The 20,240-nt window shown below is 49.6% G+C and overlaps 1 protein-coding gene across 1 annotated transcript; it reads left to right on the top strand.

Moving 5' to 3' along the window:
* Positions 1-5,455: 5,455 nt before the first annotated feature.
* On the top strand, positions 5,456-7,893 carry LOC308242680 (uncharacterized protein; the record flags this gene model as incomplete). The annotated part of the gene is made up of 2 exons (XM_080657097.1): positions 5,456-5,532; positions 7,242-7,893. 2 exons carry the CDS (start codon positions 5,456-5,458, stop codon positions 7,891-7,893), a joined length of 729 nt encoding a protein of 242 aa, XP_080513223.1.
* Positions 7,894-20,240: the final 12,347 nt, after the last annotated feature.

Raw genomic sequence — 20,240 nt, 5'->3', positions numbered from 1 at the left:
ACATGCTGGGGTTGTGGGCTCGATTTCCAGGAGGGGGTGTGCAGGGAGGCAGCTGGTCAATGATTCTCATCATTGATGTTTCTATCTCTTCCTCTCTCTGAAATCAATAAAAAATATATTTTTTTAAAAAGATCCTGTTAGTTTTGTCAGATGTAATAACTGAATCGTGATTACATTAAAAAGTGATCCTTATCTATTAGCGACACATCAAATGAATTATGTTGAATTTGATTAACTCATTACAACGAACGTGTTTAAATATAATAAGTTTTGAAGGTTGATTAAAAGGATTACACCCTTAAAAAAATCAAAACAAAAAAACAACAACTCATAAAGATCCTCCCCTAAGACCTCCTTTATGCTCTCTAACTTTCAAAACCCTCAAAAAGAAGGTCCCAGCGTGCATTCTCCCTCCCTGCACCTTCCCCTTCCCCGTCTCCTTCCCCCACAGGCCGTGTTTATTAGAATACACTTCATTTTCAAACTTGAGCTATCAGCTGTGAAAGTGTGTATACATATTTTGGGGACACAGAGTTGGCAAAAGTAGGTTTATGTTGTGAGTACACAAGACATAGAGTTTATTCTTGTATTATTATTTCTTGTATTATTTAGTTGTATTAATTGTAAACCTACTTTTGCCCATCCTTCAGAAACCTAACCCCCACGCCTCAATAATCAGCAACCCGCAGGCAGCCAAGACAGTAGCCTGGACCTGACTAATGGTCCAGCGGTCCAGACCTCTGGTAAGCCCTCAACAGATTAGATAGTGCCCACCCACGCTGGGCAGGGCTGTCTGCTTCACTCCATCTACCAATACAAATGCTAATCTCTTCCAGAAACACCTTCACAGAGACCCCCAGAAATTACGTTTCACCAGACACCTGGGCATCCTGTTGCCCAGTGAAGCTGGCACATAAAATAACACCCAGCAGCACCCACAGCAGCTGGACCCAGCAAGCACTCCATCCGCACAGGCCATTATTACTGTCAACGTGAGAAACCTGTAGAGAATTTGTAGAAGCGTTTATTTGAGCCAAACTGAGGACATAGGCCGGGGAGCAAGATCTCAAAGGCTCTGGAAGAGGGAAGTTTTGCTGTTTCTTTAATGCATTTGAGATCAAGGAGGAATGTAAGGGAGATTACCGGAAGGTCGGAGAAAGCAAGGCGGGGACTGGATTACAGGATGGTTCAGATTACGTGCTCTCTTTAGAAGGAAGAGTGTGAAAACTGGCATTGCAAAGGTGTGTTAACCTGGATGCGCAGAAAGCGTGAGCAAGGCTTGCTCAAGGCAAAGATAAGCTTTACACTAAGGAAGTGATAGGTCTGGGACGTGACTACCCACCATGACCTCCTCAGTTAGGAATTTATGATCACCCTGTGAGCTGACTTTCCGTGGAACCTCTTGTCATACACATTACAGTTGTATGGATAAGGAAACAAACATTCAAAAGGGTTAAGTCATTTGGCCATAGCCACACAGCTGCAACGGTCTGCTGGTAAACTGGGTTTCAAACAGAAAACGAAACAAACCCTCCTCTCAGGGGTCCCATTTGCCAATATCCCCACTACGGCTGATTTCAAGCTAGCTACCGATGGCTACTTCACCCAATCCCAGGATATCTAACAACGGCTGCTGCCAGCCAGTGGGAACTACCTCAGCACACCACTGCGGCTCCAACGTGCCTGCTGCGTGGGGAGGGGGTTCCATAAACATTAGCCATATTGCAAGGAGTCAGGTGAACCGTGCGCACTGGACACCCTCCTCACCCCCATTTTACAAACAGGGGATTTAGGTTGGGAGTTCAGCTACCCAAGGTCACAGCACAAGCCAGTTACTTGCTCTCCTATTGTGCATGTCTTCTCTCAGCAAGGTCGCACAGAAGCCTACGGATGATCCTCATCCCCATCCCACCCCTTCGAGGGAATTTCCCAGACCCCATAAAGATGGGAGCTCTGTCCCTGCCCGGACTGGCTGCTGCACCCCAAAAGCCCTGAGGTGGCTTGGCAGGAAGGAAGCTCTTACTGGCTGGGGCACCTGCCAAGCCACACCTGCCCCACTGCTCCTGAGCTCAGATCTGCCCCGGCTTGTACCTCCCACAGGCTTGGGGAAGCGCTGTTTTGGCAGCTGGCGAGCGGAGGGCCCTATCCTTGAGGGTATTAGGGGATGGGAGCGGGTGACTCATTCATGGTGCTTCCATGGGTGGAAGGCTGCAGCCAGGGGAGGGCCAGAACCAAGCCCAAGAAAGATTTTCAGCCCCGCAGGCAGGCTGGCCCCACTCCAGGTAAGGGCTCAGGTGAGTCACACTGCCGGTAGTCGCCCGAGGCTGGGCACAGCCGTCTTTAAGCGGGGCGGGACAGACAAAATGTCATTGCTCTTGGCTCTAGCTGTCCCCTGGACTGAACTGGGCTTGCTCCTTATCTGTGATGATTTCAAGAGCATTTTGGCTGAAAGCTCAAGTGAACACTCCTCCCACCATATCAGGCCCCGGGAGAGGGGAAAAACAGCTGGTGGCATGTGGGGAAGTTTATAAGTAGCATATGCAGCCATGGGGCAGGGTCCTAAGGTCTTTGGAGAAGGGGGGCTGTTCCTGCCATTCTGGAGCCTCCAGGGAGGGAGATGCCCTTGAACTCTTTGAGCCTGAGGTGGGGAAAGGGTTCCTGATGGTCTTGGTGGGGCACAGGAGGGGACAAGGATGTGGGTAGGACTTCAGGAAGACGAGTAAGGTGAGAGTGAGTGAGTGGGAGGGGGAAAGGCCCACGCACGATGTGCAGTTGGTTTGGCAAAGGAGCTAAGGAGCCAAGGTTGGAAGTTGCCCCATCAGGCAAAGGTGGGGACCACTGTGGCTGGAGACTGTGCAGGGAGGGGCCCCCACCCACTCACGATCCATCCCTGCAGTGCTAGGGAAGGAGAAGCAGCTGGGGTTGGCTGGACGGTGGAAGATAGGGGCGTGCTTGGTGGGGGACAGGACCACAGCTCTCTACCAACCTGTGTCTCCAGGCTGGACCCCTCCCAACGCTGCTCAGTTTGAGTCTTCATTAAGTGAGGGGGTGGCCCACGTTCTCCCTCAATTAGTGCTTAAGCCCGGAGAACCCAGAAAACCAGGTTCTAATTCTGACCACAGGCTGAGCTTGGGTAAATCTGTTACCCTCTTGGAATCTTTTTTTTTTTTTTTTTGGCCCCTTTGATTTTTTTTTTTTAATATATATTTTTTTATTTATTTCAGAGAGGCAGGGAGAGGGAGAGACAAATATCAATGATCGGAGAGAATCATTGATCGGCTGCCTCCTGCACGCCCCCTACTGGGGATTGAGCCCACAACCTGGATATGTGCCCTTGACCGGAATCGAACCAGGGACCCTTCACTCCGCATGCCGACGCTCTATCCACTGAGCCAAACCGGTTAGGGCTGCCCTCTTTGATTTTTAGAGAGACAGGAGAGAAACATCAATGTGAGAGCAAAACATCAATCTGCGGCCTCCTGCACACACCTCAGCTGAAGATTGAACCCACAACCAGGCATGTGCCCTGACTGGGAATCAAACTGACGATCTTTCAGTTTACAGGACAACGCCCAATCAACTGAGCTACCGTACACCAGGGGACCCTCTTACAATCTTAATTACCTCACCGGAAACAAAGTCCCCACCTCTTAGGGTGCCTTGAGAATTAAATGAGAGGGTGGATGTGAAGTTCCTGGCCCCGACAATGTCAGGTTCTCTGGCACAACATCAGTTTCTTGGGGATGGGCCTGGGAAAGAGCCGGGGCAGGCTGCTTCCCCATAGCCTCCCCCTCAAGTGCCCCAGTGCTTGGAGTCAGACGGCTGCCCTGACTCTAGGCGGGGTCCTGAGAACCAGCATCTAAGGACAAAACAACCCTCCCACTCAGGGCTCCCAGTCCCTTCTTTCTCTGACAGCCTCTGTGGCCCCCAAAGTCCTAGAGATCCGTTGGAGTTGGAGAGGTCATAGAGGGACATTCCTCATCTTAAGGGACACAGCCTGGCTTTCTGGGAGGATGGAAGAACTGCACATTCCTCCTGAAATAATCGTCCTGGAGCTATTTCCAGAGACTCTTAGTGCCCAGGCCAGAAATGGCCAGTGATCTCGATGCCTGGGTACCGTCAGGACAAAAATGGCACAGAGGCCCAGACCCCAGCCCAGAGCAGAACCAGGCCTGGCTGAGGCCCCACAAAGGAACAGTGGACACCACTTCCCTGGCTCACTGAGTCCCCCAGTGTACCTCTTCATCCTTGGGCTCTGATCCTTCCTCTCAGCTCCCTGTTTCGGTGACTTCCCCTCCGTGCAAAAAGCCCTTCTGTCTCAGTGATTGTGGGCTGGGAGGCCGTAGGCCGAGCTCCCTGTGTCAAAGTGCTTTGTAATCTTGAATCTTATCATTAGAATACATCCGATAAACCCAAATCGCCTGTACTCTTCAAAAATGCCAATGTCATAAGACACACAGAAAGATGGAGGGACTTCCATTTTGAAGGAAACCAGAGACCTGAGAGCTAAGGGCAATGCCTGGTCCTGAATAGGATCCTGGATCAAATGCTGGAGGAAGTGTTGCCATGAAGAACATCAGAGGGACGAGACGTGGGATTCGAATACAGACTGCATATTAGATACTAGTACGGTATCAACGTTAAATGTCCTGTGTTTGGTCATCGTAGTGTGGATATGTAAGAAAAGATTCTTCTTCTCCAAGCGTGTGTGTAGGGGACACATGCTGAAGTATTCAAGGGTAAAGATATTATTGTCTGCAACTTACTCTTAAAATAATAATTAATTGGGGGGGGTGTAGTGACAAATATCGCAAAAGTGTTAATAATTAGTGGATGAAAAAAATAATTAGTGGATTTGGATAGAAACTGTATAGGAGTTACTGTCTTATAAGTTTCCAGTAACTGGAAATCTTTAAAAATAAAAAATAAACATGGTATTTTTCAATATTTAGGGAAGGAAATGATGGAGGGAGGCTTTCCTTGGCAAATACAGTAAGAACTCAAAAGGGGGATTTTGCTTATTTTTTCAGCGAACATGTACTGGGTGACCCCTAAGGACTAGGTACTCAACACCAGGTTGTTGAGGGTATGAGGAAGAGGTGAGAAGGGAGGAAAGAAGGTGCTGTTATGCCCAGGGATAGGTTATTCAAAGGAATAACACTCTAGCACCTCTGGAGAAATGTTTACTGACCGGATGAGAAAAGAGAAGTCATTGATGCTGACCATAGCCAATGGGAGTTACAGTAGACCCGACATAGAACTTCCTGCCTCTCAGCATGATTAAACACTTAGAAAAACAACAAGGGATGCTGGAAAACGTCCATCCAAGCCCCGTTTTAAAAATAGGGTCCATCTGTCTTGGAAGGCTTGAAGTGGCACTGGCCGTGAGGCAGGGGCCTGACCAGGATGACCCCGGGAGGCCCCTCCCAGCGCTAGGATTCCGTGATTCTATGACATGGCCAGCAGTCTGTATGAGGGTAACCTCAGTAGACACCAAGAAGAGGGCCAAGTCATCTACCTCCTAAAGACAGAGTGAGAGTGGGAGAGGGCCTTTTGGCAGATGGGGCCCAGCCAGCCAGGAAGGGAAGGGCGGGGCCCTGTGGGGGTCAGCCCTCAGTTACCTCCTATTTTTCCAGAGGAGGAAATGGGGGTGGGATTGGACCAGAGAGGGCAGAGGCAGGTCTGGACATTCCACTTGATTCAGACCCAAAGGACAAGGGCAGCTGATGGGCTATGGGCTGGGAGAGGGGCTGGCAGCTGTTTTCTGGGTGAGACAGGTTCACATACAGCTCTGTCCTTGCTAGGCAGAAGTGGAAAATTAGCATCAAGCTGGCATTACTTGGGGAGAAAAATTAGAGCCTTCCTTCTGGTGGGGGGAGTACTGGGGAACTCAACGACAATGGGAACAGGGACAGGAAGACAATACTACCTTTGGCTGGGCCCAGACAGGCTCAGGAACAGGAGTGGGGGTTAAATGGACTGGGCATCTCTTTGGCCTGGTCAGGGCTAAGTCCCTGTGAAGTACATTTGAAGCAAGAGGAGTAGGTGTCCCAATACTCATCTCCTTCTTGTGGGGTGGAGGAGGAGATCGCTACTGTTAGAGAGGATCAAGGCCCAATATCCTGGAAGGTTCTGATTTCACAAGTCCAACCTCATTAGTAGGCTTGTCACACCATCTGCCCCCCACCATTTGGGCTTCAAATGCAGCTCTGTTCTTAGTTATGGGGTAGCAAGTGCCCCTCTGCATCTGGTTCTCCCCTTCATGCCCCCATCCAGGCAGGCAGAGCAGGTGTGGTGAGACTTCTTCCTAAGTAGACTGTGAGGGAGGCCAAAGTCACCTCGACAACATAGCGTTGTCTTTCAGGGGTCATCAGATACACCTAAGATAGTACCTTGGCCCCACCCCTAACAAGCTGTGTGATCTGAAGTCAAGTCACATCATCTCTCTGAGCCTCAGTTTCCTCATCAGTCATCTAGGAATAGAATAGCAACTACCACCTTGATTTGTAGTAAGAATTCCATGCAAGACACAAGCAAAGATCCAGGCTCAGAGATATGCATCTAGGACTGCATTGCTTCTAAGACACATTTTTTTTTAGTATCAGAGTACATTGTGTAGTTGTTGATTAGCGAGTTGATATTAGACAATAAAGCCTTTCTCAGTGCTTGGAAATTCACCACTAGAGATTTAGTGCTGGGCCTCTGTGGCTTAAAGGGCAAATAGGAATTTCAGAATGTGGGCTAGAGCTAAAAGAAGAGAAAGACTCCCCCACTCTTTCTAGGGGTCTTCTGGCTCCTTCATTTTCAGGATCTTGCCTTCCTACCCATCTCTTGCCCTTCTCTTTGTGCTTTCTGAATACTGGGGTGTCTGTTTTTCAGTTTGAAAATCCCTAGGCCTAGGAAGAAGATGGGGAGAAGGATAGGGTGGTGTGTTGGCTCTGTGAAGGCTGATGGAACACCTGGAAGAGAAATCCAGGAGGGAGGTGGCAGGGAGCCGAGGAAAGCTGACCTAACTCTCCTCACCAGACCCAGGTAACCAACTTCAAGGTGAGCTCACAGCAGTTCAGTGCCACGAAGCTTTATCCTCCTAGCAGGCCAATGTCTGGGCGCCAGGTGAGACATCCCAACACTCACAGCCACTTGAACCATCCCAAGAATGTGTCATTTCGAATCCCGACTCCAGGCTGTTTCCAATGCCCTGAGACAAGGCCTAACAGCCTCAAACGTCCTCGCACCCCAAGGGGCTTGGAGTTCAGCAGCTGCATCAACCCTTCGGAACAGTCCGACAGCCCCAGCTCCCCTAAACTTCCAGTGAGGAGAATCTGCATGGGCCGGCCCTACACCTCCAAGTTCGTAGAGACGGGCTACCTGGGGAACCGCCCCAAGATAGCCAGAAAGCCCTATTACCGTGACAGCCCCCACTGTCTGCTCTGCACAGATGGTCCCTCAGACCACTCCAGTCCCACCTTCCTTGACCAACTCATCAGAGGCATCAACTACCTTGACAGATCCACCAACTGCTCCCAATCACTGAGCCTGCCAAGGCTCGCAGTCAGCTACCTAGAACGGGCTGCCAACTCCTACCTGGATCACCCAGACCACTCCTCTCCCTGCAGTTACTCCAACCCCAGCACCACCATGGTGCCAACCACCAAGGGTGTCAATGCTTTGCAGTGTGCAGATGGTGCCGTCAACACAAGTTGCTTACATCAGTTTCGTAGCCAGAACCTCCCTCCGATGCTGCCACAGAGACCAGAGATAAAGTTGCCTGAGCTCCCTTTGTTTGGCAACAAGATCTTTTCTTTAGGTCGCCTGCCCAAGTTCTGGGATGAAATCCGCTCAGGCTGGAATGCCCCCCTTGAACCCAGCTCCAAACCCTGTAGCTGGTGGTAACATTGACACCAACCATGAAATGGACACACGTCCATCAGTCTGCAGTTGTGCAAAATAAATTGTCTGTGGCAAAATGCTCCTTCCAAGGCTCCATTGAGGGAAATGGCCATTTAGACTGGGGATTATAAATTCGAGGACTTACGGGGCGGGCAGTTAAAAGTTAATGGGTGAGCCCAGCTGGTGTGGCTTAGTGGTTGAGCATGGACCCATGACCCACTAATGGTTCTCTGTCATCATTGATGTTTCTTTTTTTTTCTCTTAATCCTCACCTGAGGATATTTTTCCATTGATTTTCAAAGAGCGCAGAAGAGAGAGGGAAAGGCAGAGAGAAATATCAATGTGAGAGAAACATATCAATTAGTTGCCTCCTGCACATGCCCTGACCAGGGCTCGGGCTGGGAGGAGCCTGCAATCAAGGTGCATGCCCTTGACAAGGAATCGAACCTAGGACCCTTCGGTCTGCAGGCTGACACTCTATCCACTGAGCCAAACTGGCTAGCGCATCATTGATATTTCTTTTTTTTAAAATAGATTTTTATTGATATCAGAGAGGAAGGGAGAGGGAGGAAGAGATAGAAACATCAATGATGAGAAAGAATCATTGATAGGCTGCCTCATGCATGCCCCCTACTGAGGATCAAGCCCACAACCCGAGCATGTGCCCTTGACTGGAATCGAACCCGGGACCCTTCAGTCCACAGGCTGACGCTCTAGCCACTGAGCCAAACCAGCTAGGGCCATCATTGATATTTCTATCTCTCTCCCCTTCTCTCTTTCTCTCTCTGAAATCAATAAAAAAAGTATTTAAAAAAGTTAATGAGTGAATTGGGCTGGGTGGTGGAGACTGTATCTGAGTGGAGAGGGAATACCTGGTCAAAATCAGTCTCAAATGGGTTGTTGCCTTTTCAAGAAAAGCCAGGAATCTGAGTTTAATATGTTAGCAACAAATTTAAAAAATGTCAACCCAGCTGGTGTGGCTCATGGTTGAGTGTCGACCCATGAACCAGGAGGTCATGGTTTGATTCCCGGTCAGGGAACATGCCCAAGGTTGCAAGGCTTGATCCCCAGTGTGAAATGTGCAAGGATGCAGGCAATCAATGATGTTTCTTTCTTCTTTTTTTTTTTTATATATTTTATTGATTTTTTACAGAGAGGAAGAGAGAAGGATAGAGAGTTAGAAACATCGATGAGAGAGAAACATTGATCAGCTGCCTCCTGCACACCCCCTACTGGGGATGTGCCTGCAACCAAGGTACATGCCCTTGACGGGAATCAAACCTGGGACCCTTGAGTCCACAGGCCGATGCTCTATCCACTGAGCCAAACAGGTCAGGGCAATGATGTTTCTTTCTTATCAATTTTCTATTTCTCTACCCCTCTCCCTTCATCTCTCTCTAAAAATCAGTTAAAACATACTTTTTAAAAAAAGTCATAAGGCTCTGTGAGATGAACAAAAATACTTGTTGGCCAAGTGTGAAGTCCACAGGTCTCAGTTAGGAACCTCTGGGTTTTATCTTGCATGGATCACTGGGGAGGTTCCTTCATGTGAAGAAATAGATTGTTTATATCCAACCCCATCCAAACTCTTCTTTTTCCAGGATTATTAACTTTAGTACAGCCCATGTGAGCAGAAAGGTAGAGGTGGTGATGATGATGATGTTGATGATGATGATGATGATAGCAAACTCTGTAGAGCCCTTACAGGCACTGTTCTAAATGGTGTGTTTTGTTGTTGTTGTTGTTCCAAGTGTTTCATACATAGTTATGCTTCTAAAGATATGTTTTTGGTGACCAGGGCCCAGGGTGGATGTAGAGAAAAGTTTACAATGCCCAGTGTGAGACGTGTTGGAACAGGCAACCTGGGATAGTGGCAGGTGGAAGGATGGCCCTTCTTGGGAAATCTCTGAAAAGAATGGTTCTGTCCAACCCAGGTGAGGGTTGGAGGGTCAGAATAGGTAGTCCCACATTTCTTGCTGGGAATATCTGAGAAAGTGTTCGTTGGGCCACTGAAGGCTCCAAACTTTCAGACTCAACAGGCCCCACAAGGCACCCAGGTATCTACCATCCTGCTGGTGAGGAACTCTGGAGACTGGGATTCCAACCTAGTTCTGCCACTCACCTGCCCAGAGACCTTGGTTTCATCCTTTCCCCTCTCTATGCCTCTGTTTCCTCTTCTGTAACATGAATGGGGTAGCTTTGATGATCTCTAAGGGCCCCTGGACTCTGATATTTTTGCCTTTCTCCTGGTCCCAATGGAGGCCTAGAGCTTTCTGAGCTGAGAATTGAGACTGTACCCCCTCCCACCCAAAAACTCAAACCTCCTAAGTCCTAAGTTATCTTCCCAGGCTGCCCAGGGGCTATTTCAGGCCTCAGGACCCATTTCTGTGTGGCTCTGAACTTCAGACCCAACCAGATCCTTCTTGCTGGAACTCTCCTTGGAGATATGAGGGCAATAATAGAGTATGGAATGGGGTTGACCTTGAAATAACCTGGAGGTCTACAAGTTTCCATGGGTCTTGGAGGAGGTGGCCTAGCCCTATGGCCAAGCAGAGAAGGCAGCAAGCCTGAATATCTCTACCATGAGATTGCTGTGGTGGTCCTAGGATAGGAAGAAAGAAGGGGGCACTGAACCCCCAGCCCATTGACTTCACCCCTGCTTCTATTCTAACTCTCAAGGACAAGGGTGATCCTTCCTGGGTTCAAAGCTCAGCAGCTTCTTTCTCTGTCTCTGGTTTCTCTTACTTTCCCAGGAAGAAGACTTTGGCCTTTATCTGAGGGGTCCTCAGCCCTCCAGTGACTTATTCCCCAGGTAAATAGTCACAGGAATAAAGCTGGTTAGAATCCATTTTGGCCCAGCTCAAGAGGTACTTCCAGAGTGTCCTGAAGCCCTGGTCGGGTAGCTTAGCTGGTTAGAGTGTCATCCCAATACTCTAAGGTTGCAGGTTCAATCCCCATCAGGGCATATACAAGAAACAGCCAATGAATGCATAAACAAGTGGAACAACAAATCAATGTCTCTCTCTCCCTCTCTCTCTCTCCTCTCCCTCCCCCCTCTCTAAAATCAATCAATAAATAAAGTGTTTAAGATTAAAAAAAAAATAGTGCCCTGATTCCTAAACCCAATCTGGCCCCTCAAAGCCATCTCCTTCCTGCTTTAAGCCCATATTTGCAAAAGTGTCATCCTGACTCTCCTAAGGATGCCTACTTCAAAAATGGTCCAATTTCCCCTAATCAGAGTGTAAGACCCTTGCCTAAGAACTGTTCTTGAGGTCTCCAGTATCTAGCCCAGTTCTGGCTCACAATAGGGGCTCAATTATATTGATACTAGTGGCCCGGTGCACGAAATGTGTGCACATTAAATGGGGATTAATTAGAGGAAATAATTTAATATTGCTATTTGCCCTTTCTCTATAATAGAAGTGTCAGAGATGAAAGAAAATTAGTAAAATGTATATGAAAACCTTTCTCCTGTCAGAGTCTGCGGCTCACCATGGGACCCAGAGTCAAGTCCCTGCCCACCCACATGCGCCTCAAAATCGCATGAGACCCAGACCCGGCTGGCCCCCCACCCCTCATTGGGATAGATCCAGACCTGGCTAGTCCCACCCTTGTCAAACCTCACTGGGCAGGGGGCGTAGCCTCAGGTCCCCTGGCCTGGCGCCAGGATGGGGGGCGTGGCCTGAGGTCCCCCAGCCCAGACCGGGGGGAGGGGGTCGCATGCCTTGAGGTCCCCCGTCAAGCCCCGCCAGGTGGGGGGCATGGTCTGAGGTCCCCTGTCAAGCCCCGCCAGGCAAGGGGGGAAAGGGGGTGCGCAACCTCAGGTCCTCTGGCCCGGCACTGGGAGGGGGGAACAGCCTCAGGTCCCCTGTTAAGCCCCATGGGCGGGGGGCACAGCCTCAGGTCCCCTGGCTCGGTTCTGGGGCGGGGGTGTGTGGCCTGAGGTCCCCTGTCAAGCCCTATGGGGGTGGGGGAGTGTGTAGCCTCAGGTCCCTGCTGATTGCTTGTTAAGGCTCCTTATGGGAACTTGGCCTCAGCTGTGGGTGCAGCCATCTTTGTGATGGAGTGATGCTTAATTAGCATATTCCCTCTTTATTAGATAGGATGGATTAAAGGGCCTTATGCCCAGTATGTGCTCAGTAATGGTAACTACTATTATATTAAAAGTAATTTACAGTACCTTGCACACTGTGGACTTTCAATAACTAATAATGATGACAGCCAACATTTATTAAGCTTTTAACTATACCCCAGGCATTAAGTGCCTTATATGTATTAACTCATTTAAGCCTCATACCAATCCTTTAAGTAAAGTGCTATTGTCCCTATTGTACAGATGAGGAAACGGAGGCACAGAGAGATCAGGTATAAATGATGTGCTAAAGATGGTTACAGTGCATAGAGCACAGCAGCTCTTCAAAAAATGGTTGTGCAGAGTAGGTGCTCAATAATAATTATCTTTAGGATTACAACATCCTGGAAGTAGAAGGTGCTCCACAAATGCACACTGTGGGTGCCCAATGAATGGTAGATGTCATTACAGAGCCCAGTGCATAGTAGGTGCTCAAATGAAATTTGACCATTGGTTGGGGATTCGATTGTACCCTAAAGGGACAGGATCTCTGTGCCTGGCTCAAATTTCTCAGGATATATACTCATGACTCACAGATCCCTCCCAACAGTCACTCAGCCCAAGTCCAGAGAAAATAAGGCTCTTAGTTAGAGAAGGCCCTCTGCCTCATGTGGCCATGTGCAGGCCACAGGAAGTCCCTGTATCCACCATTCAAACCATGCATCTGCAAGGTCCATGTAAACAGGAAGCAGCAGGCAGGCTGCAGAACAATGTCACGGCCTACTGTGCTGTCCATCTTGTGTACAGAATGGCCTAGGTGTCCCCATAGCAGAGTGTGGCCGGGAAAAGTCCTTCATTATTAAGCAAGCACCCATGCTAAGTGCCAGGCATGCTGCCAAGGCCTGAAACATAGGCTCTCAGCCCTCAACTCCCTGTGAGGCTCGGTGTTAGTACCCCATTTTGCAGAGGGGGAAGCTGAGGCTCAGAGAGAGAAAGGAACATGCCCAAGCTCCTGCAGCTGAAAAGTAGCAGAGCTGGGATTCCAACCCAGGCCTCTGACCCTCAGCCAATGCCCTTTCTATTCAAACCGCTGGGGTTTTTTTTTTCTTAGTATTTATTGAATGGATTTTAAAAGAAAGAGGGGTAAATCTTGGCACCTAAAACATGCAATAAATTAGACAAAGCAAGGATTGTACTTAAGTCCAGGGGTTTGGGCTGCCCCCAACACCAGTCTTCTGAACAGGGCCGTGCTAACCTGGCACAACATGCTCTCACAGGAAATAGTAAGCAAAGGGAGAGATTTTCTCAAGGGTCACCTGTTGTCTCAGTTGCCCAATCCACTGGTCCCTGCATCTTTTGGTAACATTGGGTGTAAGTGCTTGATATTAGAATTATTTTTGTGTATTTAAAACAATCTAATGTGACTCCTTTCAAACAGATAGTTTGATATCACTATTCTAAGATCCTAGAAATAAAATGAAGCTTTTTGTATGACTAAGGTGCGTGTTTGAGAGACACACTCATCCTATTCCCGACCCTTTGCTCCACGCTAACCTTTCTTATCCCGAACCTTAGCCTTAGGGCCCCTGCCTCTGCCCCTCCACCCCATTCCTGAGGCCCATTTTATCCCTTACTGTCTTCTCTGCCTACACAACTGCCCCTGCTTGCTCCCCATAAGAAACATAATACTAGGAATGGGGCACACCCTCCCCCTCAATTGCATCCACACTGCCCTCTTTTAAGTTGAAATCTCAGGAAAAGGAAAGAGCCTCGGACATGTGCTGTGCCTGAGCTGGTAGCACCATTTTTGGCAAACTTTCTTTACAGCTTCCTAAGCTCCTCCCAGCAGGGCAGGAATTTCTTGTGAACAATTGAACAAAGCCGGAGGGAGAAGGCACAGGACATTCCAAAAGGATTTCTCTCAAGCTCCAAAAGACAACGTGTGGAAACGCTGCCGAAGGTTCATAGCCTAGTAAAGAAAAGCATGAAAGGAATGGAAAGTTGGCCCAGTGGGAAGGGCGGTCAGGCTGGAGGAACAAGGCGCCAAGGTCAGGAGGTCTGGGTGGAAGGGTTGCCTCTGCCACTCGTGACTCTACCAAGGTCACTTCACCTCCCTGGCCTCAGATTTGTGGTCCTTAAAAACGGAAGGAGCTGGGAAAGTAGACACATGGATGCATGCACACCTGGTCATAGCAATGCTGTCTGAACCACAATGACCTGGAAACGGCCATCCAACAATAAGATAGGGTTCATGAACAACAGTATGTCGATGAGGCACACCACCAAATAATTATTAACCAAATAATTATTAGAAGTACTATGTGCAAACTCAAGATGAGTGCTATTCAAAGTAGATGGCCCACAAATTGCTAACAGTTACCATCTGAAATAAAGAGCTTGTACCATGCCCGGCCGGCATGACTCAGTGGTTGAGCACCGAGCTATGAAGCAGGAGGTCACAATTCGATTACCAGTCAGGGCGCATGCCCGTGTAGCGGGCTCGATCCCCAGTGTGGGGCGTGCAGGAGGCAGCCCATCAGTGATTCTCATCATTGATGTTTCTCTCTCTCTCCCTTCCTCTCTGAAATCAATAAAAATATATTTAAAAAGAAAAGAAGAAAAGGAGCTTGTACCGGAATGTGTCTAGGTGCTGCTTCCCAAATGGACCAAGCATTGCAAGAAAAAAAGTGTTAGCTTAAGCTAAACAGAGTGCTTACTGATACGGTTGGTTTCCACTCTGAACAAGCTTCTTATCTCATCTCAGACTGGTACTAAACAGTTTGAGGACTGGCACTGATCCACAGAACCATTTTTAAGTGGCCTTGGTCTTTACTGACACATAGAATGGCGTTAATGAAAAGAATGTTAAGCAGAAAAAGCAAAACATGAAATCATACGCATATGTGGATCACATGGGGTAAAATGCACATGTGTACAATGACAAAGGAAGGGAAATGAACATTTTTGGAGCTCCAATTACAGGTCCTGCACAGAAGTCTTCTATGGCTGAAGCAGGGGCGTGTGGGCAGGAATGTGAGGGGGTATGTGGAGACCATGAGAATTCCAGCCTGGCTGGAGGGGAGCCAAGGGGGATGGGGGAGCATGAGTGACAAATTCAAATTATAGAAACCGTTTAGGTCTTTTAGGAGCTGGCTCTGGGACAGTATGTGCAAAGTGTGTTATGAGAAACACTAATCTTGTGAGATGTTACAAGGTTTTTCCATAAAAACAAGGGAGGTCCCTATCTTGAGTATGTTGAGGAATGCTGCATTAACAGCTGGGCCCGGCTGGTGTGGCTCAGTGGCTGAGTGTCCACCCATGAACCAAGAGGTCACCGATTCAATTCCTGGTCAGGCACATGCCCCGATTTTGGGCTTGATCCCCAGGAGGGGTCATGCAGGAGGCAACCGATCAATGTTTCTCTCTTATTGATGTTTTTATATCTCTATCCCTCTCCCTCTCTCTCTCAAAATCAATTAAAAAAACCACAGCTGAATGGGTGACTGCACTGGAGGTCTGATCAGAAACTTTCCTGTGTTGGTGTTTCTTGAGATGGCCAAAGTGTGGGAAAGAGTGGGGAATCCCCAATCTTCTTGACTAGGGAATCCCTTTCCCGAGGAGCATCTCAGAGAGCAGGTGATCCAGGAGGCACAGGATGGGGACCCAGCCCCTGGGCCTGGCATCTACAGCAGGAGCTCCGCAGGAAGGTGATAGAGGAGGGATGGTGTGGAGATGGGAGGGGTCAGAGGGCACATCCAAAGCCATTTTCAAAAGAGTCTCACTTCTGCCTGTGCAGAGTTGAGCATAACCCGAGGCAGGGTGGGGCGGGGAGCAGAATTGGGAATGGGTTCTGGAGGCAGACAATCATGCACGTGAATCCTGGCTCTACCCCACACTGACTGTGTGAACGAGGCAGGCCACTTCATCCCCTGGACCTCAGTTTCCTTGTTTGATAAAGGGAAGTAATAAAATGCACTCACTCGTCTGTAATCCCATGGCTGTGGTAGTGAGAAAAAATGAGATTCCATGGTGGTCAAGGAAGGGAGTTTATCTTTGCCCCAAGTATAAACCAGAAGGGGGACATTTATGCCTTATGACATGCTTGCTTTAACTTGCTCTTTTACTCAAGTAAAATTATTCACTCAAGTGCCAACTCCATGCCAGGCATTGTGTTCTTCACAGGGGATATAGTTGGGACCAAGATAGAAACAAGACAATTGTGCCTTCCTTATGCCTCCTAAGGTTAAATGATCTTCCCAATTACTGCTATTGTCAAAAATGGTAAGAGAGAGAGAGAGAAGGGTGGGGGGTTGTTGGAAAGTATAGCAGGGATATGATCTAGCCAGGGAGGTCAGGGAAGGCTTCTCTGGTGCCATGAAGTTTGATCTGGATTCTAAAAGAGAGTAGGCACTCAAGAGAAAACAGCATGTGCAAAGACCATGCTGGGGGAGGGATGTGGCTGGAGAAATGGGCAGGACTGTATCTTGCCAGGCCCTGCAGGGTCCTCCCTCTGTCCAAGGGAAATTTAAAAAAAAGAAAGTTTTTATTGATTTCAGAGAAGAAGGGAGAGGGAGAGAGGGACAGAAGCATCAAGGATGAGAGAGAATCCTTGATCGGCTGCCTCCTGCATGCCCGCCTCCCACTGGGGACCCAGCCTGAAACCAGGGCATGTGCCCTGACTGGGAATCAAACCGTGACCTCCTAGTCTATGGGTCGATCCTTAACCACTGAGCTACAGCGGCTGGGCTGTCTAAGGGAAGTTTTACCACCTGCTTAGAACTATGTCCTCCCTCCACTTCCTCCTCTTCACCACATCATCTCCTTGTTTCCTTTCCTCCATCCCACTCCCTGTCAATAGCGATTTCCTACTCCACATTCTCACCCAATAACATATCTTTACCATGCTAGCACCTGTTTTCCCACACAGGCATCGGAACCTTGTGCAAAATAGATGTTTGCTTTCATTATTGAATGAGTGCAGGGCCACAGCTAGTCCATACAGTGTCTCTGCTCATATCCGCAAAAGATACCCGCTCTGAGCAGAGACAGCCTCACAACAGGGCCCACTTGGCTGCAGACCCTTGTGCAGTGAACAACCTCCTTAACTGTCCCCTGCAGCCCTGGACGAATGAATGAATGAATAACTAAAATGTGAAATGAGTGAGAAGGTCTGAGGCAGAGGAAAGAATTGGAGTGGGAGGGAAAGGCAGGAGAAGCTGAGTCCTGTCAACTTGGGAGCAGGTGACTCCCACGCGCTGGCTACCGGTTCCAGAAGGCCCCCGACTCCTGTTTTCTCAGAAGCCAGAGTGCTTGACTGCTCGTGTCTACCCAAGCTCTTGTAGCCCCTCCTTATCTAAGGAACCTTGTGCAAGACTTGAGTTGTTCCTTTTCCAAAGCGTGTAAGGAGCACTGGGAGTTAGGAGTACGTACAGTGCAATTACAGGCGCCTCGCAGGCTCAGCGAAGCCCAGAAGGCCCTGCCCCTGCTCCTCTTCTGAGCCATATGAGGAGAAAGCCAGGCCCTAAACAAAGCAACTTGAGAACATTTACTAAAGATACCAAGGACTGCAAAATAAAACAGAGCCGGCCAAGTCCCTTAGTGGGGAGAGGATGCAGAATAAATAGGTGGATGACCAATTCTCAGGGTGGGTGGAGTTACCCTGGAAGGCTTTCTAGACAGGCCGCATTTTCCTGCTCTCCGCGTCAGCCCCACTCCTGCCCGTCTCCAGGCGGCTTCACCATCTCTCTCCCTAACCTCCTTTCGGAAGCAAGGCTTATAGCTTGGGTTTTAGTCTTGACCAACCATCTACAAAGGGTTACTTGTTCCCCTTTTCCCTTTGCTCATGAGCAAATCATCAAGAAAGCCAAAGTTCTGGGACTTAAAGGGCCTGAGGTAGGGAATAGACACTGAGGCAGCTCACAAAATGCGATTTGTCACGGATGCTGACCTCCACAGACAGGCAAGGCCTTGGAAAAAACCCTGCCACCAGCGCTGGCCACCTGCCAACTCTGAAGTCAGCGGAGTTTTATAGCCTTCCTCATCAGACAGGGAGTTCTCATGCACAAGGCTGTAGTCCTCCATCAGACTGGCGATCCTTGGGGTGGGGGTTGTATCTGGCCTTCAGACTGGGATTAACATAACACATTGGCTGCAGAAGCTGCTCCTCCATCAGACAGGAGCCCCTTGCCCCCATCTGAGGGCCGAGTTGTGTCTCCCTCTTCGGAATCGGAGCTCACCCAGAAACAGTAATAAGAGAAATAGCCACCGCTTATTTAGTAATTACTATGTGCCTGAAACGGTTCTTTTAAAAATATATATGAATTCATTTTAACTCTCATAACAACACTATAAGGCAGGTCTTAGCATTAGTCTCCTTTTCTTGATGATGAGAAGGAGATATACTGAGAGGTTGAATCATTTGTTCAAGGTTGCACAGCACGGTGGTGGAGGCAGGATTCTCCATCGCCCTGAAAACAACATGAAAACAGGGATTAGGAGCTCATCAAGGGTTAAGATCTGGTGTCCCTCTGCCGTCCACCCCTATCTCCCTGTTTGGATCAGAAACAGACCTTGCCCTGGCCCTCCTGGCTCAGTTGATTGGAGTCTCTCTCTCTCTCCCCTCTTCTTTCTTAAAAAAAAAAAAAAAAAAAAAAAAAAAGGTCTTATTCAGTGCTGTGCCTGGCATCTGGTTTGGGCACAGGGAGTTGGCCGAAACATTGTGGATGAATTTCTGTTCCTTACAGCTCTGAGCTGGTCCCCCAGAAATATGCCCCACAAGGTGGAGAAGCCCATCTTTTAGAGATGGCACACCTATCTGGGATGGAGGCCAGCATGCTAGTGTTTTCTCTGTCCCCCAGGTGCCTGGATAGGAGGCCCCAGAGTGCCTGGGAGACTGCAGACTGCTATCACAGGGAACACACCTTCCGGAGCCAGGCCTGGTGCCACCCTGTCAGCTAGGCATTTCCTTCTGTCCACAGCTCACCTCACTCCTGGCTGCAAACCCAGCCGTGAGTCTCTGGAACCTAGCAACTCTCGAGGAAACAATGGAAACTTCAGTTTTTCTTCTCCTCCCTCTATCATTACTCAAAAGGTTTTCCTCTAAGCTACACACACATCAATTTTCTCCCCACCCATCAGCCTGGGCTGTCCTGGAAATTTTCAGGCAGAAAGGAGTCCTGTGTGGGGGCGGTAGGGCGACCTGGTGGCGGGGCCATGTGCGCCGGCCGTGGGTCTGTGTCAGATGTGGATCATCAGGGACTGTGATTTACCGCCCCAGCATCTGTGATTGGGGCTTTGGCAGGGTCTGTCTGTGTCTGGGCCTGGATGTGTGAGTTGGTGTGTCTCTGTCGCAGGGGCTATGATTTATGTGAATCAACGTTGGTCTGTGATTTATATGGAAGATGGCATGTGTCAGGGGCAGTTCAGGATTGAGTGCCTACTGTAGGTCACTATGGTTAGTGTGTGAGAAAATTGTTGGCCTGTGTGTGTGAACTGTAGGCACCTGTGAGGAATTTGTGTGTGAAAAAGATGTCCTTAATGCTTCATGTCTATGTGAGTGTGTAAAAATGTGAATATGAGTGTGTCAGCTGTGTCCATTGTGTCACCTGCAGAGGTGAGAGTTTTGAAGAGATAAAGTAGTCTTTTGTGTCTGTGAAGACTATTAGTGTATGAAAGTTGGTGCAAGGGTGAAAATGGGCTGAGTGCTCTCCGGTAGCAGATGAAAGTGCTAGTGCGTGACACTTGTGAGTGTGAAAGTGTCCTGTGAGCGAAAGTTGGCGCGAGTGCGTGCACGTGCTCAGGTGCCCGTCCTCGAGAGTTGTCCGCGGGGGGAGTCACGCTGGTGGAGTGTGGAAAGGTGTAAAGGGGTTTTACGGGTCTGGCAGTCCTTGGGGGCGTGCAGGAGCGGCGTGCGCGTGGAGGGAGACCCCGGCCCCCGTCCCATTCTATACTCCAGGCCGGGTTTGGCGGGGAGCCCGGCTGGGCCGCGGCCCGCGGAGGGGGCTGGGGGCCAGACAAAGGCCCAGTTGGCTGTGCCGCTGGCTCCTAGGAGCGGCGCCCGCGGTCCGGGGGCGGGGCCTGGCGCCCCCGGAGGGGCGGTCCGAGGGCGGGGCGAGACTCCGGGGGCGGGGCGGGAGGCCTCGGGGGCGGGGCAGGGCGGGGCGGGCGGTGGGGGTGGCGGGGGCGGGAGCGGGCCGCGCTGTCCCGAGGACTCCGCAGGCCGGCGAGCGGGCAGCTGCGGGCGGACGCCGAGCGTGCGAGTGAGCGGAGCGGGCCGGCC

This window comes from Plecotus auritus (genome assembly GCF_963455305.1).
Source record: "Plecotus auritus genome assembly, chromosome: 2".
NCBI classification, from domain to species: Eukaryota; Metazoa; Chordata; class Mammalia; order Chiroptera; family Vespertilionidae; genus Plecotus; species Plecotus auritus.
This window is presented reverse-complemented; position numbering and strand designations above follow the sequence as displayed.